This window comes from Ascaphus truei, unplaced genomic scaffold (assembly GCF_040206685.1).
Source record: "Ascaphus truei isolate aAscTru1 unplaced genomic scaffold, aAscTru1.hap1 HAP1_SCAFFOLD_1954, whole genome shotgun sequence".
Taxonomy (NCBI): domain Eukaryota; kingdom Metazoa; phylum Chordata; class Amphibia; order Anura; family Ascaphidae; genus Ascaphus; species Ascaphus truei.
The window spans coordinates 30,631-56,566 of record NW_027454859.1 but is presented as its reverse complement, the minus strand read 5'-3'; the positions used below and the strand labels follow the sequence as shown (position 1 = coordinate 56,566).

At 48.4% G+C, this 25,936-nt stretch overlaps 1 protein-coding gene across 1 annotated transcript; it reads left to right on the top strand.

Moving 5' to 3' along the window:
- Nucleotides 1-976: 976 nt before the first annotated feature.
- On the top strand, nt 977-21,473 carry LOC142477112 (uncharacterized). The gene is given in 9 exon segments (XM_075582161.1): nt 977-1,146; nt 1,790-2,626; nt 2,687-2,831; nt 2,833-2,989; nt 4,073-4,157; nt 4,160-4,188; nt 6,228-6,279; nt 7,591-7,755; nt 21,219-21,473. Coding segments are annotated over 9 exon segments (1,653 nt in total). The 5' UTR covers nt 977-1,103; the 3' UTR covers nt 21,359-21,473.
- The last annotated feature ends 4,463 nt before the right edge of the window (nt 21,474-25,936 follow it).

Sequence of the window (25,936 nt, the reverse complement as noted above, 5' to 3'; positions counted from 1 at the left end):
TCCTCCGTTGTTGTTTGTTACAGAGAGATATCACTGCCTGTCTCTCTTACCACTGCTAGTCTCTCTCTATCTCACTGCTGTCTCTCTCTATCACTGCCTGTCTCTCTCTATCACTGTCTGTCTCTCTCTATCACTGCCTGTCTGTCTCTATCACTGCCTGTCTCTCTCTACCACTGCTCTGTCTCTCTCTATCACTGCCTGTCTCTCTCTACTCAGCTGCCTGTCTCTCTCTATCACTGCCTGTCTCTCTCTATCACTGCCTGTCTCTCTCTATCACTGTCTGTCTCTTTCCTCTCTCACTTCCTTTTCTCTTCACTATAGGCAAAACAGGAACGCAGAGGTCAGAGTCACAGAGAGAGAGAGGGACAGAGAGAGGGGAGAGAGAGAGAGAGAGAGAGAGAGAGAGAGGAGAGAGAGAGAGGAGACATACAAACACAGAGAGAGAGAGAGAGACAGAGAGAGAGAGAGGGACAGAGAGAGGGGAGACATACAAAGCACAGAGAGAGAGAGAGAGACAGAGAGAGAGAGAGGGACAGAGAGAGGGGAGACATACAAACATACAGAGAGAGAGAGAGACACACAGAGAGAGAGAGAGGGACAGAGAGAGGGGAGACATACAAACACAGAGAGAGAGAGAGAGGGACAGAGAGAGGGGAGACATACAGAGAGAGGAGAGGAGGGAGGGAGAGAGGTAGGGAGAGAGGGAGAGAGAGAGAGAGGGAGGAGACATAGAGAGAGAGAGGGACAGAGAGAGAGGGACAGAGAGAGAGAGAGAGGGACAGAGAGAGAGAAGGGGGCAGAGAGGAGAGAGAGATACAGAGAGAGACAGAGACATACACAGAGAGAGAGAGAGAGAGAGACATACAGAGAGAGAGAGACAGAGACATACACAGAGAGAGATAGAGACATACAGAGAGAGGACAGGAGGAGAGAGGGAGAGGGAGAGGGAGGAGAGAGGGAGAGAGAGAGAGAGAGAGAGAGAGAGACAGAGACAGAGACAGAGACAGAGGACAGAGACAGAGAGAGAGAGAGACAGAGAGAGAGAGGACAGGGAAGGAGGGAGAGATAGAGACACACAGAGAGGGTGAAGGAGTCTCTTCATCATGTTATCTCTCAGTAATTTACTCCTTTGCATTCTTGTTTCAGGGTAGGATGTCTCACGCTGTCGTCTCCTCCCCTCCTCTCTCCCTCCCCTATCTCCCCCCTCTCTCTCTCCTATCTCTCTCTCTCTCTCTCCCCCTGTCCTCCCTGTCTCCCCCTCACTCTATCTCTCTCTCTCCCTCCCCTATCTCCACCCTCTCTCTGTCCTATCTCTCTCTCTCCCCCCCCTTCTCTCTCTCTCCTATCTCCCCCTCCCTCTCTCCTCTCTCTTCCTATCTCCCCCTCTCTCTCCCTCCTATCTCCCCCTCTCTCTCTCTCTCCTCCCCTATCTCCCCCTCTCTCTCTCCCTCCCCTATCTCTCTGTCCCCTCTCTCCCCCTCTATATCTCTCTCCCCTCTCCCCCTCTATATCTCCCCCTTCTCTATCCCCCTCTCTATCTCTCTCTCCCCCGCTATATCTCTCTCTGTCTCCTCCCCCCTTCTCTCTCTCCCCTCTCAATCTCTCTCCTCATCTCCTCTCTCCCCTCCTCTCCCCTCCTCTCTATCTCCCTCCCCCCATCTCTCTCTCCCTCCCCCCCCATCTCTCTCCCTCCCCCCCCCCATCTCTCTCCCTCCCCCCCCCATCTCTCTCCCCCGCCTTTCTCTCCCCCCCTGCCTCTCTCTCTTATATTGTGTATCTTGTGTTTCAGTTTGTGTTGGTGACAAACCGACTGTAATCCCGGGCAATAAAATTACACAATACACCACAACTAAAACTACACACACCGACACAACTACACACCACACCACAACTCCACTTATTAACTGCAGAACTACACATCACACCACACTCACACCACACCACAACTCCACACCACACCACAACTTCACACCACACCACAACTCCACACCACACCACAACTCCACACCACACCACAACTCCACACCACACCACAACGTCACACACACACCACAACTCCACACCACACCACAACTTCACACCACACCACAACTCCACACCAGCAAACCACAACTCCACACCACACCACAACTCCACTTACTAACCACACAACTCCACACCACACCACAACTCCACACCACACCACAACTCCACACCACACCACCAACTTCACACCACACACAACTCCACACCACACCACAACTTCACACCACACCACAACTCCACTTACTAACCACACAACTCCACACCACACCACAACTTCACACCACACCACAACTCCACACCACACCACAACTCCACCCCACACCACAACTCCACTTACTAACCACACAACTCACACCACACCACAACTCCACACCACACCACAACTTCAATCCACACCACTCAACTCCACTTACTAACCACACAACTCCACACCACACCACACCTACTAACCACACAACTCCACCTACTAACCACACAACTCCACACTACACCACACCTACACCTACTAACCACACAACTCCAGCTAGTAACCACTCAACTCCACATTACACCACAACTCCACCTACTAACCACACAACTCTACACTACACCACACCTACACCTACTAACCACACAACTGCACTACTAACCACACAGACTCCACACTACACCACACCTACACCTACTAACCACACAACTGCACCTACTAACCACACAACTCCACACTACACCACACCTACACCTACTAACCACACAACTGCACATACTAACCACACAACTGCACATACTAACCACACAACTACACCTACTAACCACACAACTGCACCATACTAACCACACAACTACACCTACTAACCACACAACTGCACACTACTCCACAGCAATGCCGCTCCCCTTTGATTACACCGTTAACGGCACTGCGGGACCCTGTCTTAGGGTCAGGGCGATTCTGGAGGTGACGTTCAATGGGACAGAGGGGAAAGAGGTGCGTTACCCTACAGAGACACCCCAAAACCTATAGGGAACCCTAATCTTAATACTGACCTTATAGAGAGACCCTAAACGTGTAGGAAAGCCCTAATCCCAATAATGCCCATATGGAGATACCCTAAACCTATAGGAAACTCCTAGCCCCAATACTGATCCTATAGATATCCCAAATCTATAGGTAATGCATAGCCCTAATACTGACCCTACAGATATACCCTAAATATATTGGGAATAAGTAACCCTAATACTGTTCCTATAGAGAGACACTAAACCTATAGGAAACTCCTAACCATAATACTGACCTTATAGAGAGACCCTAAATGTACAGAACACTTCTAACCCTAATACTGACCTTTTAGAGAGACCCTAAACCTAAAGGGAAGTCCTAACCCTTATAATGTGTCCCTATGGAGACCCTAAAGCCATCGTCCTAAAATTGTCTCTACAGAGAACCACTAAATCTATAGGAAACTGGTAACCATAATACTGTCCCTATAGAGAGACCATAAACCTATGGGAAATGCATTACCCTAATACCGTCCCTATATAGAGACCCTAAGTCTGTAGAAAATGAAAACCCCTTATACTGTACTGACCCTATAGAGACCATAAACCTATAGGGAAGCCCTAATCCTAATAATGTCTCTATAGAGACCACCTTAAGATACAGGAAACTCCTAACCACAATACTGGCCCTAAACATATGGGAAACTCTTAACCCTAATACTGCCCTAGAGAGACCATAAACACGCAGGAAATCCCTAATCTTAATACTGACCCTATAGAGAGACTAAACCTTGATACACACACACACAGACCCTCTATATAATATGTCCATCACCTATTGCTCCTATATGCTTTATATATGGCCCATATAAAGTCTATATACGGCACTGATAGCTCATGCATTTTATGTAGCTGCCCTTATCAGGCCTATATAGATGCAATATCCTGTATACATAGGGGCTATATTCTATGCACGGACCCTATAGGCTCTATATACTTTACACTGCTCCTATTGGTCTTATATCCTATATGCCTCCCCTATATACTTATATACCCCTCGGTCCCATGACAGATCACCGTCCCCATCCCCCCGGTGCCCGCCACAAAGCCTTCTGGGAAATGCTCTAACGACAGCGCAGAGCTGACCCTGAAATTCCCGGGGGGGAGCTGAGCCTGACCTTCCGACAGGTACGTGGGGGAAATGCTCTGCGGGGGGAGGAAGCGGTGCTCTGCGGGGGAGGAGACAATGCAGGAGGGGGATGTGATGCTCTGCGGGGGAGGAGGCAGGCAGCGATGCTCTGCAGTGCAATGCTCTGCGCGGTAGAGGAGGCTGCGCTGCTCTGTGGCGGGAGGGGGCTGCGGTGCGATGCTCTGCGGGGTAATGCTCTACGGGGGAGAATTGGCATCGATGCTCTGCGGCGCGATGCTTCTGCGCAGTGAAGGCTGCGCTGCTCTGTGGCGATAGGGGGCTGCGGTGCGATGCTATGTGGCGGAGGGCGCTACGGTGCGATGCTCTGCGGGGTGAGGCTCTGGTGTGATGCTCTGCGGGGGAGAGGAGGCAGCGATGCTCTGCGGGTGAGGCTCTGGTGTGATGCTGTGCGGGGGAGAGGATGGCAGCGATGCTCCTGCAGTGCAATGCTCTGCGCGGTAGAGGAGGCTGCGATGCTCTGTGGCGGGAGGGGGCTGCGGTGCGATGCTCTGTGGGGTGAGGCTCTGGTGTGATGCTCTGCGGGGGAGAGAGGATGGCAGCGATGCTCTGCGGGTGAGGCTCTGGTGTGATGCTGTGCGGGGGAGAGGAGGCAGCGATGCTCTGTGGCGGGAGGGGGCTGCGGTGCGATGCTCTGCGGGGTAATGCTCTACGGGGGAGAATTGCATCGATGCTCTGCGGCGCGATGCTCTGCGCAGTGAAGGCTGCGCTGCTCTGTGGCGATAGGGGGGCTGCGGTGCGATGCTCTGTGGCGGGAGGGCGCTACGGTGCGATGCTCTGCGGGGTGAGGCTCTGGTGTGATGCTCTGCGGGGGAGAGGAGGCAGCAATGCTCTGCGGGGTGAGGCTCTGGTGTGATGCTCTGCGGGGGAGAGGAGGCAGCGATGCTCTGTGGGGTGAGGCTCTGCGGTGCCATGCTTTGTGGTGGGAGCATGATGTGGTGCGATGCTCTGTAGGGGAGAGGAGACAGCGAGGCTCTGCGGTGCGATGCTCTGCAGTAGGAGCGGGATGTGGTGCGATGCTCTGTGGGGTGAGGCTCTGCGGTGGGAGCGGGATGTGGTGCGATGCTCTGCGGTGGGAGCGGGATGTGGTGCGATGCTCTGCGGTGGGAGCGGGATGTGGTGCGATGCTCTGTGGGGTGAGGCTCTGCGGTGGGAGCGGGATGTGTTGCGATGCTCTGCGGTGGGAACGGGATGTGTTGCGATGCTCTGCAGTAGGAGCGGGATGTGGTGTGATGCTCTGCAGTAGGAGCGGGATGTGGTGCGATGCTCTGCGGTGGGAGCGGGATGTGCTGCGATGCTCTGTGGGGTGAGGCTCTGCGGTGGGAGCGGGATGTGGTGCGATGCTCTGCGGTGGGAGCGGGATGTGGTGCGATGCTCTGCGGTGAGATGATCTGCGGTAGGAGCGGGATGTGCTGCGATGCTCTGCGGTGAGATGCTCTGTCGTGGGAGCAGGATGTGGTGCGATGCTCTGTGGGGTGAGGCACTGCGGTAGGAGCGGGATGTGGTGCGATGCTCTGCGGTAGGAGTGGGATGTGGTGCGATGCTCTGCGGTGAGATGATCTGCGGTAGGAGCGGGATGTGCTGCGATGCTCTGCGGTGAGATGCTCTGCCGTGGGAGCAGGATGTAGTGCGGTGCTCTGTGGGGTGAGGCTCTGCGGTAGGAGCGGGATGTGGTGCGATGCTCTGCGGTAGGAGCGGGATGTGGTGCGATGCTCTGCGGTAGGAGCGGGATGTGATGCGATGCTCTGCGGTAGGAGCGGGATGTGGTGCGATGCTCTGCGGTAGGAGCGGGATGTGGTGCGATGCTCTGCAGTATGAGCGGGATGTGGTGCGATGCTCTGCGGTGGGAGCGGGATGTGGTGCGATGCTCTGTGAGGTGAGGTTCTGCGGTGGGAGCGGGATGTGGTGCGATGCTCTGCGGTGCGATGCTCTGCAGTAGGAGCGGGATGTGGTGCGATGCTCTGCGGTGGGAGCGGGATGTGGTGCGATGCTCTGCAGGTTTCTGCTTCTCGCACTGCAGGATACCAGTGAGGGCGTCTTCTACCTCGGAGGAACCAATGTGACACTGACAGGTACTGCACAGTCCTAGAGGTGCCAGGCTCTGTATATCCCCCTGTGCCAGTCCTAGAGGTGCCAGGCTCTGTATATCCCCCTGTGCCAGTCCTAGAGGTGCCAGGCTCTGTATCCCCTGTGCCAGCCCTAGAGGTGCCAGGCTCTGTATCCCCAAGTACCAGTCCTAGAGGTGCCCAGCTCTGTATCCCCCTGTACCAGTCCTAGAGGTGCCCAGCTCTGTATCCCCCTGTGCCAGCCCTAGAGGTGCCCGTCTCTGTATCTCCCTGTGCCAGCCCTAGAGGTGCCAGGCTCTGTATCCCCCTGTGCCAGCCCTAGAGGTGCCAGGCTCTGTATCCCCAAGTAACAGCCCTAGAGGCTCTGTATATCCCCCTGTGCCAGTCCTAGAAGTGCCAGGCTTTGTATCCCCCTGTGCCAGTCCTAGAGGTACCAGGCTCTGTATATCCCCCTGTGCCAGTCCTAGAGGTGCCAGGCTCTGTATCCCCTGTGCCAGTCCTAGAGGTGCCAGGCTCTGTATCCCCTGTGCCAGTCCTAGAGGTGCCAGGCTCTGTATCCCTGTACCAGCCCTAGAGGTGCCAGGCTCGGTATCCCCTGTGCCAGTCCTAGAGGTGCCAGGCTCTGTATCCCCTGTGCCAGTCCTAGAGGTGCCAGGCTCTGTATCCCTGTACCAGCCCTAGAGGTGTCAAGCTCTATATCCCCAAGTACCAGTCCTAGAGATGCCAGGCTCTCTATCCCCCTGTACCAGTCCTAGAGGTGCCAGGCTCTGTATCCCCAAGTACCAGTCCTAGAGGTGTCAAGCTCTATATCCCCAAGTACCAGTCCTAGAGGTGCCAGGCTCTGTATCCCCTGTGCCAGTCCTAGAGGTGCCAGGCTCTGTATCCCCTGTGCCAGTCCTAGAAGTGCCAGGCTCTGTATCTCCTGTGCCAGTCCTAGAGGTGCCAGGCTCTGTATCCCCCTGTACCAGTCCTAGAGGTGCCAGGCTCTGTATCCCCCTGTACCAGTCCTAGAGGTGCCAGGCTCTGTATCCCCTGTGCCAGTCCTAGAAGTGCCAGGCTCTGTATCTCCTGTGCCAGTCCTAGAGGTGCCAGGCTCTGTATCCCCCTGTACCAGTCCTAGAGGTGCCAGGCTCTGTATCCCCCTGTACCAGTCCTAGAGGTGCCAGGCTCTGTATCCCCCTGTACCAGTCCTAGAGGTGCCAGGCTCTGTATCCCCCTGTGCTAGGCTCTGTGTACCAGTCCTAGAGGTGCCAGGCTCTGTATCCCCCTGTGCTAGGCCCGGTGTACCAGTCCTAGAGGTGTCCCGCTCTCTTGCAGGTCCCTTTGCAGATGGCAGTGCGACGGTGCGGACTCTGGTCACACCTCTAGGACACTCGTACTCCTGTCACCGCGTGTGCGTGCAGATAACACCCCAGCTGAACCTCGTGGCTACCAATATCAGGGCGCAAGCCTTCCGACTGAGAGGGGGCGACTACGGAGCCGGTGAGACCCCTATCACACCCCAATAATAACACCCCCTCTTCATAGGAACACCCCAATAATAACACCCCCTCCTCATAGGAACACCACAATAACACCCCCTCTTCATAGGAACACCCCAATAATAACACCCCCTCCTCATAGGAACACCCCAATAACACCCCCTCTTCATAGGAACACCCCAATAACACCCCCTCCTCTTGGGGAACACCCAAATAATAACACCCCTCTTCATAGGAACACCCCAATAACACCCCCTCCTCATGGGGAACACCCCAATAATAACACCCCCTCTTCATAGGAACACCCCAATAACACCCCCTCTTCATAGGAACACCTCAATAACACCCCCTCCTCATATAACACCCCCTCTTCATAGGAACACCCCAATAACACCCCCTCTTCATAGGAACACATCAATAACATCCCCTCCTCTTGGGGAACACCCCAATAATAACACCCCCTCTTCATAGGAACACCCCAATAATAACACCCCTTCTTCATAGGAACACCCAAATAATAACACCCCATCTTCATAGGAATAACCCATTAATAACACCCCCTATTCATAGGAACACCCCATTAATAACACCCCATCCTCATAGGAATAACCCATTAATAACACCCCCTCTTCATAGGAACACTCCAATAATAACACCCCCTCTTCATAGGAACACCCCAATAATAACACCTCATCTTCATAGGAACACCCCAATAATAACACCCGATCTTCATAGGAACACCCCATTAATAACACCCCTTCTTCATAGGAATAACCCATTAATAACACCCCCTGTTCATAGGAACACCCCAATAATAACACCCCTCTTCATAGGAACACCCCAATAACACCCCCTCCTCTTGGGGAACACCCAAATAATAACACCCCTCTTCATAGGAACACCCCAATAACACCCCCTCCTCATGGGGAACACCCCAATAATAACACCCCCTCTTCATAGGAACACCTCAATAACACCCCCTCTTCATAGGAACACCTCAATAACACCCCCTCCTCATATAACACCCCCTCTTCATAGGAACACCCCAATAACACCCCCTCTTCATAGGAACACATCAATAACATCCCCTCCTCTTGGGGAACACCCCAATAATAACACCCCCTCTTCATAGGAACACCCCAATAATAACACCCCTTCTTCATAGGAACACCCAAATAATAACACCCCATCTTCATAGGAATAACCCATTAATAACACCCCCTATTCATAGGAACACCCCATTAATAACACCCCATCCTCATAGGAATAACCCATTAATAACACCCCCTCTTCATAGGAACACTCCAATAATAACACCCACTCTTCATAGGAACACCCCAATAATAACACCTCATCTTCATAGGAACACCCCAATAATAACACCCGATCTTCATAGGAACACCCCATTAATAACACCCCTTCTTCATAGGAATAACCCATTAATAACACCCCCTGTTCATAGGAACACCCCAATAATAACACCCCATCTTCATAGGAACACCCCAATAATAACACCCCCTCTTCATAGGAACACCCCAATAATAACACCCCATCTTCATAGGAATAACCCATTAATAACACCCCCTCTTCATAGGAACACCCCAATAATAACACTCCATCTTCATAGGAACACCCCAATAACACCCCATCTTCATAGGAACACCTCAATAACACCCCCTCATCATATAACACCCCCTCTTCATAGGAACACCCCAATAACACCCCCTCTTCATAGGAACACATCAATAACATCCCCTCCTCTTGGGGAACACCCCAATAATAACACCCCCTCTTCATAGGAACACCCCAATAACACCCCTTCTTCATAGGAACACCCCAATAATAACACCCCTTCTTCATAGGAATAACCCAATAATAACACCCCATCTTCATAGGAACACCCCAATAATAACACCCTTCTTCATAGGAATAACCCATTAATAACACCCCCTCCTCATAGGAACACCCCAATAATAACACCCCCTATTCATAGGAACACCCCAATAATAACACCCCCTCCTCATAGGAATAACCCATTAATAACACCCCCTCTTCATAGGAACACCCCAATAATAACACCCCATCTTCATAGGAACACCCCAATAATAACACCCCCTCTTCATAGGAATAACCCATTAATAACACCCCCTCTTCATAGGAACACCCCAATAATAACACCCCATCTTCATAGGAATAACCCATTGATAACACCCCCCCTTCATAGGAACACCCCAATAATAACACCCCCTCCTCATAGGAATAACCCATTAATAACACCCCCTCTTCATAGGAACACCCCAATAATAACACCCCATCTTCATAGGAACACCCCAATAATAACACCCCTTCTTCATAGGAATAACCCATTAATAACACCCCCTCTTCATAGGAACACCCCAATAATAACACCCCCTCTTCATAGGAACACCCCAATAATAACACCCCATCTTCATAGGAATAACCCATTAATAACACCCCTTCTTCATAGGAATAACCCATTAATAACACCCCCTCTTCATAGGAACACCCCAATAATAACACCCCCTCTTCATAGGAACACCCCAATAATAACACCCCCTCTTCATAGGAATAACCCATTAATAACACCCCCTCTTCATAGGAACACCCCAATAATAACACCCCATCTTCATAGGAATAACCCATTAATAACACCCCATCTTCATAGGAACACCCCAATAATAACACCCCCTTCTTCATAGGAATAACCCATTAATAACACCCCTTCTTCATAGGAACACCCCAATAACACCCCCTCTGCATAGGAACACCCCAATAATAACACGCCCTCTTCATAGGAATAACCCATTAATAACACCCCTTCTTCATAGGAACACCCCAATAACACCCCCTCTTCATAGGAACACCCCAATAATAACACCCCCTTCTTCATAGGAATAACCCATTAATAACACCCCCTCTTCATAGGAACACCCCATTAATAGCACCCCTTCTTCATAGGAACACCCCAATAACACCCCCTCTTCATAGGAACACCCCAATAATAACACACCCTTCTTCATAGGAATAACCCATTAATAACACCCCTTCTTCATAGGAACACCCCAATAATAACACCCCATCTTCATAGGAATAACCCATTAATAACACCCCCTCCTCATAGGAACACCCCAATAATAACACCCCTTCTTCATAGGAACACCCCAATAACACCCCCTCTTCATAGGAACACCCCAATAATAACACCCCTTCTTCATAGGAATAACCCATTAATAACACCCCTTCTTCATAGGAACACCCCAATAATAACACCCCTTCTTCATAGGAATAACCCATTAATAACACCCCCTCCTCATAGGAACACCACAATAACACCCCCTCTTCATAGGAACACCCCAATAATAACACCCCCTCCTCATAGGAACACCCCAATAACATCCCCTCTTCATAGGAACACCCCAATAACACCCCCTCCTCTTGGGGAACACCCAAATAATAACACCCCTCTTCATAGGAACACCCCAATAACACCCCCTCCTCATGGGGAACACCCCAATAATAACACCCCCTCTTCATAGGAACACCCCAATAACACCCCCTCTTCATAGGAACACCTCAATAACACCCCCTCCTCATATAACACCCCCTCTTCATAGGAACACCCCAATAACACCCCCTCTTCATAGGAACACATCAATAACATCCCCTCCTCTTGGGGAACACCCCAATAATAACACCCCCTCTTCATAGGAACACCCCAATAATAACACCCCTTCTTCATAGGAACACCCAAATAATAACACCCCATCTTCATAGGAATAACCCATTAATAACACCCCCTATTCATAGGAACACCCCATTAATAACACCCCATCCTCATAGGAATAACCCATTAATAACACCCCCTCTTCATAGGAACACTCCAATAATAACACCCCCTCTTCATAGGAACACCCCAATAATAACACCTCATCTTCATAGGAACACCCCAATAATAACACCCGATCTTCATAGGAACACCCCATTAATAACACCCCTTCTTCATAGGAATAACCCATTAATAACACCCCCTGTTCATAGGAACACCCCAATAATAACACCCCTCTTCATAGGAACACCCCAATAACACCCCCTCCTCTTGGGGAACACCCAAATAATAACACCCCTCTTCATAGGAACACCCCAATAACACCCCCTCCTCATGGGGAACACCCCAATAATAACACCCCCTCTTCATAGGAACACCCCAATAACACCCCCTCTTCATAGGAACACCTCAATAACACCCCCTCCTCATATAACACCCCCTCTTCATAGGAACACCCCAATAACACCCCCTCTTCATAGGAACACATCAATAACATCCCCTCCTCTTGGGGAACACCCCAATAATAACACCCCCTCTTCATAGGAACACCCCAATAATAACACCCCTTCTTCATAGGAACATCCAAATAATAACACCCCATCTTCATAGGAATAACCCATTAATAACACCCCCTATTCATAGGAACACCCCATTAATAACACCCCATCCTCATAGGAATAACCCATTAATAACACCCCCTCTTCATAGGAACACTCCAATAATAACACCCACTCTTCATAGGAACACCCCAATAATAACACCTCATCTTCATAGGAACACCCCAATAATAACACCCGATCTTCATAGGAACACCCCATTAATAACACCCCTTCTTCATAGGAATAACCCATTAATAACACCCCCTGTTCATAGGAACACCCCAATAATAACACCCCATCTTCATAGGAACACCCCAATAATAACACCCCCTCTTCATAGGAACACCCCAATAATAACACCCCATCTTCATAGGAATAACCCATTAATAACACCCCCTCTTCATAGGAACACCCCAATAATAACACCCCATCTTCATAGGAACACCCCAATAACACCCCATCTTCATAGGAACACCTCAATAACACCCCCTCATCATATAACACCCCCTCTTCATAGGAACACCCCAATAACACCCCCTCTTCATAGGAACACATCAATAACATCCCCTCCTCTTGGGGAACACCCCAATAATAACACCCCCTCTTCATAGGAACACCCCAATAACACCCCTTCTTCATAGGAACACCCCAATAATAACACCCCTTCTTCATAGGAATAACCCAATAATAACACCCCATCTTCATAGGAACACCCCAATAATAACACCCTTCTTCATAGGAATAACCCATTAATAACACCCCCTCCTCATAGGAACACCCCAATAATAACACCCCCTATTCATAGGAACACCCCAATAATAACACCCCCTCCTCATAGGAATAACCCATTAATAACACCCCCTCTTCATAGGAACACCCCAATAATAACACCCCATCTTCATAGGAACACCCCAATAATAACACCCCCTCTTCATAGGAATAACCCATTAATAACACCCCCTCTTCATAGGAACACCCCAATAATAACACCCCATCTTCATAGGAATAACCCATTGATAACACCCCCCCTTCATAGGAACACCCCAATAATAACACCCCCTCCTCATAGGAATAACCCATTAATAACACCCCCTCTTCATAGGAACACCCCAATAATAACACCCCATCTTCATAGGAACACCCCAATAATAACACCCCTTCTTCATAGGAATAACCCATTAATAACACCCCCTCTTCATAGGAACACCCCAATAATAACACCCCCTCTTCATAGGAACACCCCAATAATAACACCCCATCTTCATAGGAATAACCCATTAATAACACCCCTTCTTCATAGGAATAACCCATTAATAACACCCCCTCTTCATAGGAACACCCCAATAATAACACCCCCTCTTCATAGGAACACCCCAATAATAACACCCCCTCTTCATAGGAATAACCCATTAATAACACCCCCTCTTCATAGGAACACCCCAATAATAACACCCCATCTTCATAGGAATAACCCATTAATAACACCCCATCTTCATAGGAACACCCCAATAATAACACCCCCTTCTTCATAGGAATAACCCATTAATAACACCCCTTCTTCATAGGAACACCCCAATAACACCCCCTCTTCATAGGAACACCCCAATAATAACACGCCCTCTTCATAGGAATAACCCATTAATAACACCCCTTCTTCATAGGAACACCCCAATAACACCCCCTCTTCATAGGAACACCCCAATAATAACACCCCCTTCTTCATAGGAATAACCCATTAATAACACCCCCTCTTCATAGGAACACCCCATTAATAGCACCCCTTCTTCATAGGAACACCCCAATAACACCCCCTCTTCATAGGAACACCCCAATAATAACACACCCTTCTTCATAGGAATAACCCATTAATAACACCCCTTCTTCATAGGAACACCCCAATAATAACACCCCATCTTCATAGGAATAACCCATTAATAACACCCCCTCCTCATAGGAACACCCCAATAATAACACCCCTTCTTCATAGGAACACCCCAATAACACCCCCTCTTCATAGGAACACCCCAATAATAACACCCCTTCTTCATAGGAATAACCCATTAATAACACCCCTTCTTCATAGGAACACCCCAATAATAACACCCCTTCTTCATAGGAATAACCCAATAATAACACCCCATCTTCATAGGAACACCCCAATAATAACACCCTTCTTCATAGGAATAACCCATTAATAACACCCCCTCCTCATAGGAACACCCCAATAATAACACCCCCTATTCATAGGAACACCCCAATAATAACACCCCCTCCTCATAGGAATAACCCATTAATAACACCCCCTCTTCATAGGAACACCCCAATAATAACACCCCATCTTCATAGGAACACCCCAATAATAACACCCCCTCTTCATAGGAATAACCCATTAATAACACCCCCTCTTCATAGGAACACCCCAATAATAACACCCCATCTTCATAGGAATAACCCATTGATAACACCCCCCCTTCATAGGAACACCCCAATAATAACACCCCCTCCTCATAGGAATAACCCATTAATAACACCCCCTCTTCATAGGAACACCCCAATAATAACACCCCATCTTCATAGGAACACCCCAATAATAACACCCCTTCTTCATAGGAATAACCCATTAATAACACCCCCTCTTCATAGGAACACCCCAATAATAACACCCCCTCTTCATAGGAACACCCCAATAATAACACCCCATCTTCATAGGAATAACCCATTAATAACACCCCTTCTTCATAGGAATAACCCATTAATAACACCCCCTCTTCATAGGAACACCCCAATAATAACACCCCCTCTTCATAGGAACACCCCAATAATAACACCCCCTCTTCATAGGAATAACCCATTAATAACACCCCCTCTTCATAGGAACACCCCAATAATAACACCCCATCTTCATAGGAATAACCCATTAATAACACCCCATCTTCATAGGAACACCCCAATAATAACACCCCCTTCTTCATAGGAATAACCCATTAATAACACCCCTTCTTCATAGGAACACCCCAATAACACCCCCTCTTCATAGGAACACCCCAATAATAACACGCCCTCTTCATAGGAATAACCCATTAATAACACCCCTTCTTCATAGGAACACCCCAATAACACCCCCTCTTCATAGGAACACCCCAATAATAACACCCCCTTCTTCATAGGAATAACCCATTAATAACACCCCCTCTTCATAGGAACACCCCATTAATAGCACCCCTTCTTCATAGGAACACCCCAATAACACCCCCTCTTCATAGGAACACCCCAATAATAACACACCCTTCTTCATAGGAATAACCCATTAATAACACCCCTTCTTCATAGGAACACCCCAATAATAACACCCCATCTTCATAGGAATAACCCATTAATAACACCCCCTCCTCATAGGAACACCCCAATAATAACACCCCTTCTTCATAGGAACACCCCAATAACACCCCCTCTTCATAGGAACACCCCAATAATAACACCCCTTCTTCATAGGAATAACCCATTAATAACACCCCTTCTTCATAGGAACACCCCAATAATAACACCCCTTCTTCATAGGAATAACCCATTAATAACACCCCCTCCTCATAGGAACACCCCAATAATAACACCCCCTATTCATAGGAACACCCCAATAATAACACCCCCTCCTCATAGGAACACCCCAATAATAACACCCCCTCCTCATAGGAATAACCCATTAATAACACCCCCTCCTCATAGGAACAGCCCAATAATAACACCCCTTCTTCATAGGAATAACCCATTAATAACACCCCCTCTTCATAGGAACACCCCAATAATAACACCCCTTCTTCATAGGAATAACCCATTAATAACACCCCCTCTTCATAGGAATAACCCATTAATAACACCCCCTCTTCATAGGAACACCCCAATAATAACACCCCATCTTCATAGGAACACCCCATTAATAACACCCCCTCTTCATAGGAACACCACAATAATAACACCCCTTCTTCATAGGAATAACCCATTAATAACACCCCCTCTTCATAGGAACACCCCAATAATAACACCCCATCTTCATAGGAATAACCCATTAATAACACCCCCTCTTCATAGGAATAACCCATTAATAACACCCCCTCTTCATAGGAACACCCCAATAATAACACCCCCTCTTCATAGGAACACCCCAATAATAACACCCCATCTTCATAGGAATAACCCATTAATAACACCCCCTCCTCATAGGAACACCCCAATAATAACACCCCCTCTTCATAGGAACACCCCAATAATAACACCCCATCTTCATAGGAATAACCCATTAATAACACCCCCTCTTCATAGGAACACCCCAATAATAAGAATACCCTCTTCATTGGAACACCCCACTAAGGACACCCAATTTTAATAGGAACACCCCAGTAATAAGAACCCCTGCAGTAATAGGCACATGCCTCTTTTTAAGCACCCACCCTATATAAGAACTCTCCAGTTATAGGAACACTCTTATAAGAACTCCCCTTTATAATAAGACACTGATTATAGGGACAGCCTCTGTTATAGGGACAGCCTCTGTTATAGGGACAGCCTCTGTTATAGGGACAGCCTCTGTTATAGGGACAGCCTCTGTTATAGGGACAGCCTCTGTTATAGGGACACCTTCCCAATAGGAACAGTCTCTGTTATAGGGACACCTCCCCAATAGGGACAGCCTCTGTTATAGGGACAGCCTCTGTTATAGGGACAGCCTCTGTTATACGGACACCTCCCCAATAGGAACAGTCTCTGTTATAGGGACACCTCCCCAATAGGAACAGCCTCTGTTATAGGGACAGCCTCTGTTATAGGGACAGCCTCTGTTATAGGGACAGCCTCTGTTATAGGGACAGCCTCTGTTATAGGGACAGCCTCTGTTATAGGGACAGCCTCTGTTATAGGGACAGCCTCTGTTATACGGACACCTCCCCAATAGGAACAGCCTCTGTTATAGGGACAGCCTCTGTTATAGGGACAGCCTTTGTTATAGGGACACCTCCCCAATAGGAACAGCCTCTGTTATAGGGACACCTCCCCAATAGGAACAGCCTCTGTTATAGGGACACCTCCCCAATAGGAACAGCCTCTGTTATAGGGACACCTCCCCAATAGGGACAACCTCTGTTATAGGGACATCTCCCCAATAGGAACAGCCTCTGTTATAGGGACAGTCTCTGTTATAGGGACACCTCCCCAATAGGGACAGCCTCTGTTATAGGGACAGTCTCTGTTATAGGGACACCTCCCCAATAGGGACAGCCTCTGTTATAGGGACAGCCTCTGTTATAGGGACACCTCCCCAATAGGGACAGCCTCTGTTATAGGGACAGTCTCTGTTATAGGGACACCTCCCCAATAGGAACAGCCTCTGTTATAGGGACAGCCTCTGTTATAGGGACTGCCTCTGTTATAGGGACAGCCTCTGTTATAGGGACAGCCTCTGTTATAGGGTCAGCCTCTGTTATAGGGACAGCCTCTGTTATAGGGACACCTCCCCAATAGGAACAGTCTCTGTTATAGGGACACCTCCCCAATAGGAACAGCCTTTGTTATAGGGACTGCCTCTGTTATAGGGACAGCCTCTGTTATAGGGACAGCCTCTGTTATAGGGTCAGCCTCTGTTATAGGGACAGCCTCTGTTATAGGGACAGCCTCTGTTATAGGGACTGCCTCTGTTATAGGGACAGCCTCTGTTATAGGGACAGCCTCTGTTATAGGGTCAGCCTCTGTTATAGGGACAGCCTCTGTTATAGGGACACCTCCCCAATAGGAACAGTCTCTGTTATAGGGACACCTCCCCAATAGGAACAGCCTCTGTTATAGGGACAGCCTCTGTTATAGGGACTGCCTCTGTTATAGGGACAGCCTCTGTTATAGGGACAGCCTCTGTTATAGGGACACCTCCCCAATAGGAACAGCCTCTGTTATAGGGACAGCCTCTGTTATAGGGACACTGTCACGGTGAGATTATGGCAGGCTGTATAAGTCACACATAAATATATATAACAGATGATATATATATTTATCACTGGGTCTGAACTGAAACGAGTCTTAGATATAATAAAGTATATTTATTCCTTGATAAAGGTGAACACACAAAATGTACAAATAACAGCAAAATATAGGCACTTACTTAAAGATGGCAATGATGAAAACAGTCCCATCTGGACTGGCAGTTCATACAGCAATACCTGCATCATCCCAAGACCTTGCATAAAGACACAGGCCTGATGACATGCAGACATGAAGACAATACATGAAGACAATGAAGACCATGGGTAAAGGCTGGCTCTGACTTATATATCATTGTATCCCTTCTTTCCCAGTCACGGCGCCGAGCCGTCTAGCAAAAGACCTTTTGAAGTTCATTGAAGCTGATTTTGGACTTCCATTGAAGTGTGAAGTACCACAGTTAAACTGGTCAGTTCCTTTGGTCACTTGGGCCAAGCATAAACAATTAGCAATTTAGCCTTTGATGACCAGGCTATGTAAATTCTAGCCTTCCTGCTCATTATCATAGCAGGGAGGTTGCAGCTTTCAGACCACAACCAAAATTTCATATTTACTGCAAATCACTTCATAACTTCAGTTCAGTAATACATACAGGCAGGTGAGCCATATTAATACATTCCGTCACACCTGACGCTCCCACAAAGACCAAACATTACAGTGTAATATTTAAAATTAAGGGAGATATTAATATCTGGCCCTTAGTAGCTGTTAGGGATAAAGTGGTTAGACTTCCCAGGTGGGGCTTGGGGTCACGAATACACATATGTAACTCTTAGCATGTTCAGCCAAGGACATCTCATAATATTCTTATATTTTATAAGGTCACTCATTCTGATTTCCTCCTGGGGGTTGCCCCACCCCTGCCCCCATCAATAAACCCTTTGAAACAGGGAGGACATTTGTCATGTTCACTCCTGCAGGAAACCTTGGTGTGTAAGTGTGAGTTTTAACGCTCACCACCCAAACAGTCCCTGGGTCCCGCATAACCAATTAGGTAATTAGCCTTTGATCAGGGCTATGTAAATTCTAGCAAGCTGTCCTGCTTGCATACAGAGGGCAGGCAGAAACAATTAGCATCCGGCCTGTACATTTCAAACTGCAACAGGAGGCCCTTTATCAAAAATATATGTTTCCCTTATGACAAAGTTATATTTTTAATAGGGGTGTCCTTGGGGGTTTTACGCTGAGGCTGTCTACCAAGAATCAGGGTGCTGGCTCACTCCGTTCCCAAATTACCAGTCTTACTGGAACGGCTCCTGTTATGCAGCCCTGCATATGATATTAACCCCTTACCCCCCAGTGTGTGTGTTATGCAGACACTGATCCAGAAACAATACAGTTACACAGGGGAATAAGCATTTTCATGTTATAACAAGGGTTAAATCACCTTTCTGGGCCTCAGCCCAGTTAACCCCTTGTCTCCCTGGTGAGGTTAGAGGGTGGCCAATTGGGGGGTAACCCCTTTAATCCCGGGCCAAACCCTCACGATCGTCACAGACACCTCCCCAATAGGAACAGCCTCTGTTATAGGGACAGCCTCTGTTATAGGGACACCTCCCCAATAGGAACAGCCTCTGTTATAGGGACAGCCTCTGTTATAGGGACACCTCCCCAATAGGAACAGCCTCTGTTATAGGGACACTTCCCCAATAGGAACAGCCTCTGTTATAGGGACAGTCTCTGTTATAGGGACACCTCCCCAATAGGAACAGCCTCTGTTATAGGAACAGCCTGTTATAGGGACACCTCTCCAATAGGAACAGCCTCTGTTATAGGGACAGCCTTTGTTATAGAGACAGCCTGTTATAGGGACACCTCCCCAATAGGAACAGCCTCTGTTATAGGGACAGCCTCTGTTATAAGGACAGCCTGTTATAGGGACACCTCCCCAATAGGAACAGCCCCTGTTATAGGGACAGCCTTTGTTATAGGGACAGCCTGTTATAGGGACACCTCCCCAATAGGAATAGCCTCTGTTATAGGGATACCTCCCCAATAGGAACAGCCTCTGTTATAGGGACAGCCTCTGTTATAGGGACAGCCCCTGTTATAGGAGCCCAGCCTCTGTTATAGGGACAGCCTCTGTTATAGGGGCAGCCTCTGTTATAGGGACACCTCCCCAATAGGAACAGCCTCTGTTATAGGGACAGCCTCTGTTATAGGGACAGCCTTTGTTATAGGGACACCTCCCCAATAGGGACAGCCTCTGTTATAGGGACAGCCTCTGTTATAGGGACACCTCCCCAATAGGGACAGCCTCTGTTATAGGGACAGCCTCTGTTATAGGGACACCTCCCCAATAGGAACAGCCTCTGTTATAGGGACACCTCCCCAATAGGGACAGCCTGTTATAGGGACAGCCTCTGTTATAGGAACAGCCTCTTTTATAGGAGCCCAGCCTGTTATAGGGACACCTCCCCAATAGGGACAGCCTCTGTTATAGGGACAGCCTCTGTTATAGGGACACCTCCCCAATAGGAACAGCCTGTTATAGGGACAGCCTCTGTTATAGGGACAGCCTCTGTTATAGGGACACCTCCCCAATAGGGACAGCCTCTGTTATAGGGACACCTCCCCAATAGGAACAGCCTCTGTTATAGGGACACCTCCCCAATAGGGACAGCCTCTGTTATAGGGACACCTCCCCAATAGGAACAGCCTCTGTTATAGGGACACCTCCCCAATAGGGACAGCCTCTGTTATAGGGGCAGCCTCTGTTATAGGAGCCCAGCCTCTGTTATAGGGACAGCCTCTGTTATAGGGGCAGCCTCTGTTATAGGGACTGCCTCTGTTATAGGGGCAGCCTCTGTTATAGGGACAGCCTCTGTTATAGGAGCCCAGCCTCTGTTATAGGGACTGCCTCTGTTATAGGGACAGCCTCTGTTATAGGGGCAGCCTCTGTTATAGGGACAGCCTCTGTTATAGGAGCCCAGCCTCTGTTATAGGGACAGCCCAGCCTGACCCCCATGGGGTAAATGCTCTTCTCTGTCCCGGCAGCTGTTCAGTGTCCCTCCGACTCTCGCAGTGTGGCCGTCCCCATCGTCATCGGCGTCCTCCTGGCGGTGCTGGTCTTGGCAGTGGTCCTGGCTTACTTCATCGGCCGCCATCGGAGCACCAGAGGGTACGAGACCATATGAAAGACCCGAGGAGCCAGATGTCCTGTTTCCGACGTCGACCCCAGAAAAGGGGACGTGTGTGCAGGGCGACGTGAAATAAATGTTCTTATAGGGGTGTGCGCGTGTATGCCTCCTTATATGGACAACGCTACGATGGCTCTGCGTACAGGATGAAAGATCGTATCTATGTATGTGTGTATGTATGTATGTATGTATGTATGTATGCATGTATGTATGTATGCCCTTATTTATATAGCGCCATTAGTGTACATAGCGTGTCACAGCAGTAATACACGTGTATGTATGTATGTGTGTATGTATGTATGTACGCCTTTATTTATATGGCGCCATTAGTGTACACAGCGCGTCACAGCAGTAATACACGTGTATGTATGCATGTATGTATGTACGCCTTTATTTATATAGCGCCATTAGTGTACACAGCGCGTCACGGCAGTAATACACGTGTATGTATGTATGCCTTTATTTATATAGCGCCATTAGTGTACACAGCGCGTCACAGCAGTAATACACGTGTATGTATGTACGCCTTTATTTATATAGCGCCATTAGTGTACACAGCGCGTCACAGCAGTAATACACGTGTATGTATGTATGTGTGTATGTATGTATGTACGCCTTTATTTATATAGCGCCATTAGTGTACACAGTGCGTCACAGCAGTAATACACGTGTATGTATGTATGTATGTACGCCTTTATTTATATAGCGCCATTAGTGTACACAGCGCGTCACGGCAGTAATACACGTGTATGTATGTATGTATGTACGCCTTATTTATATAGCGCCATTAGTGTACACAGCGCGTCACAGCAGTAATACACGTGTATGTATGTATGTACGCCTTTATTTATATAGCGCCATTAGTGTACACAGCGCGTCACAGCAGTAATACACGTGTATGTATGTATGTATGTCTTTATTTATATAGCGCCATTAGTGTACACAGCGCGTCACAGCAGTAATACACGTGTATGTATGTATGTATGTCTTTATTTATATAGCGCCATTAGTGTACACAGCGCGTCACAGCAGTAATACACGTGTATGTATGTATGTACGCCTTTATTTATATAGCGCCATTAGTGTACACAGCGCGTCACAGCAGTAATACACGTGTATGTATGTATGTATGTATGTATGTATGTATGTATGTATGTATGTCTTTATTTATATAGCGCCATTAGTGTACACAGCGCGTCACAGCAGTAATACACGTGTATGTATGTATGTATGTCTTTATTTATATAGCGCCATTAGTGTACACAGCGCGTCACAGCAGTAATACACGTGTATGTATGTATGTATGTATGCCCTTATTTATATAGCGCCATTAGTGTACACAGCGCGTCACAGCAGTAATACACGTGTATGTATGTATGTATGTATGTACGCCCTTATTTATATAGCGCCATTAGTGTACACAGCGCGTCACAGCAGTAATACACGTGTATGTATGTATGTATGTCTTTATTTATATAGCGCCATTAGTGTACACAGCGCGTCACAGCAGTAATACACGTGTATGTATGTATGTATGTACGCCTTTATTTATATAGCGCCATTAGTGTACACAGCGCGTCACAGCAGTAATACACGTGTATGTATGTATGTATGTATGTACGCCCTTATTTATATAGCGCCATTAGTGTACACAGCGCGTCACAGCAGTAATACACGTGTATGTATGTATGTATGTATGTACGCCCTTATTTATATAGCGCCATTAGTGTACACAGCGCGTCACGGCAGTAATACACGTGTATGTATGTATGTATGTATGTACGCCTTTATTTATATAGCGCCATTAGTGTACACAGCGCGTCACAGCAGTAATACACGTGTATGTATGTATGTATGTATGTATGCCTTTATTTATATAGCGCCATTAGTGTACACAGCGCGTCACGGCAGTAATACACGTGTATGTATGTATGTATGTACGCCTTTATTTATATAGCGCCATTAGTGTACACAGCGCGTCACAGCAGTAATACACGTGTATGTATGTATGTATGTATGTACGCCCTTATTTATATAGCGCCATTAGTGTACACAGCGCGTCACGGCAGTAATACACGTGTATGTATGTATGTATGTACGCCTTTATTTATATAGCGCCATTAGTGTACACAGCGCGTCACGGCAGTAATACACGTGTATGTATGTATGTATGTATGTACGCCTTTATTTATATAGCGCCATTAGTGTACACAGCGCGTCACAGCAGTAATACACGTGTATGTATGTATGTATGTATGTACGCCTTATTTATATAGCGCCATTAGTGTACACAGCGCGTCACAGCAGTAATACACGTGTATGTATGTATGTATGTATGTATGTACGCCTTTATTTATATAGCGCCATTAGTGTACACAGCGCGTCACAGCAGTAATACACGTGTATGTATGTATGTATGTATGTACGCCTTATTTATATAGCGCCATTAGTGTACACAGCGCGTCACAGCAGTAATACACGTGACAATCATATAAATAACACAAATAACAGGGCATGGGAATAAGTGAATTGTATGGCTTATGATAGGGTCACAGTCCTCATAGAATGGGAAGTTGTATGGCTTTTTAGAAAGTCAAAGGTATATGGCTTTTCCTATAGGGACAGATGTATATGACTTTTCCTATAGGGACAGATGTATATGGCTTTTTCTTCTAAGCTGAGATTTATATGGATAGGGTGTGACCTTTTTTTATATGGTAAATGGTTGTATTTGTTTTCTAATAGGGTTAGATTTTGTATGGCTCTTCTAATAGGGTCAGACTTTGTATGGCTCCTCTAAAGGGTCAGATGTTGTATGGCTCTTCTAATAGGGTCAGGCTTTGTATGGCTCTTCTAATAGGGTCAGGCTTTGCATGGCTCTTCTAATAGGGTCAGGCTTTGCATGGCTCTTCTAATAGGGTCAGACGTTGTATGGCTCTTCTAATAGGGTCAGACTTTGTATGGCTCTTCTAATAGGGTCAGACTTTGCATGGCTCTTCTAATAGGGTCAGGCTTTGCATGGCTCTTCTAATAGGGTCAGACGTTGTATGGCTCTTCTAATAGGGTCAGACTTTGCATGGCTCTTCTAATAGGGTCAGGCTTTGCATGGCTCTTCTAATAGGGTCAGACGTTGTATGGCTCTTCTAATAGGGTCAGACTTTGTATGGCTCTTCTAATAGGGTCAGACGTTGTATGGCTCTTCTAATAGGGTCAGACGTTGTATGGCTCTTCTAATAGGGTCGGACGAGGATGAAGGTTGTATATATCAGCTGGTTGTCTATATGTACCTCTGTTATGCTGTGCTCAGCATCCCGTATATGTCTCACCCAGGCGTTTCCCCTTGTGAGACATCACCCTGGCGGGTAACAGGGTGGTGTAATCAGGTCAGGCGTATTAAAGGGGAAGTGGGATAAAGGTCTGTAACGGGTCCCGAGATCTGTGAGTCTTATGGTGAAGTGACAGGGTTTCAAATACCCCTATCCCATTACAGGAAGGGGGTACTTCTCTCTGCCCCCTCCCCTCCTTCTCTCTGCCCCCTCCATACCCTCTCCTCCTTCTCTCTGCCCCCTCCATACCCTCTCCTCCTTCTCTCTGCCCCCTCCCCTCCATACCCTCTCCTCCTTCTCTCTGCCCCCTCCATACCCTCTCCTCCTTCTCTCTGCCCCCTCCCCTCCATACCCTCTCCTCCTTCTCTCTGCCCCCTCTCCTCCTTCTCTCTGCCCCCTCTCCTCCTTCTCTCTGCCCCCTCTCCTCCTTCTCTCTGCCCCCTCTCCTCCTTCTCTCTGCCCCCTCCCCTCCATACCCTCTCCTCCTTCTCTCTGCCCCCTCTCCTCCTTCTCTCTGCCCCCTCTCCTCCTTCTCTCTGCCCCCTCTCCTCCTTCTCTCTGCCCCCTCTCCTCCTTCTCTCTGCCCCCTCCCCTCCATACCCTCTCCTCCTTCTCTCTGCCCCCTCTCCTCCTTCTCTCTGCCCCCTCTCCTCCTTCTCTCTGCCCCCTCTCCTCCTTCTCTCTGCCCCCTCCCCTCCATACCCTCTCCTCCTTCTCTCTGCCCCCTCCATACCCTCTCCTCCTTCTCTCCATACCCTCTCCTCCTTCTCTCTGCCCCCTCCCCTCCTTCTCTCTGCCCCCTCCCCTCCTTCTCTCTGCCCCCTCTCCTCCTTCTCTCTGCCCCCTCCCCTCCATACCCTCTCCTCCTTCTCTCTGCCCCCTCTCCTCCTTCTCTCTGCCCCCTCTCCTCCTTCTCTCTGCCCCCTCTCCTCCTTCTCTCTGCCCCCTCTCCTCCTTCTCTCTGCCCCCTCCCCTCCATACCCTCTCCTCCTTCTCTCTGCCCCCTCCATACCCTCTCCTCCTTCTCTCTGCCCCCTCCCCTCCATACCCTCTCCTCCTTCTCTCTGCCCCCTCCATACCCTCTCCTCCTTCTCTCCATACCCTCTCCTTCTTCTATCTGCCCCCTCTCCTCCTTCTCTCTGCCCCCTCTCCTCCTTCTCTCTGCCCCCTCTCCTCCTTCTCTCTGCCCCCTCTCCTCCTTCTCTCTGCCCCCTCTCCTCCTTCTCTCTGCCCCCTCCCCTCCATACCC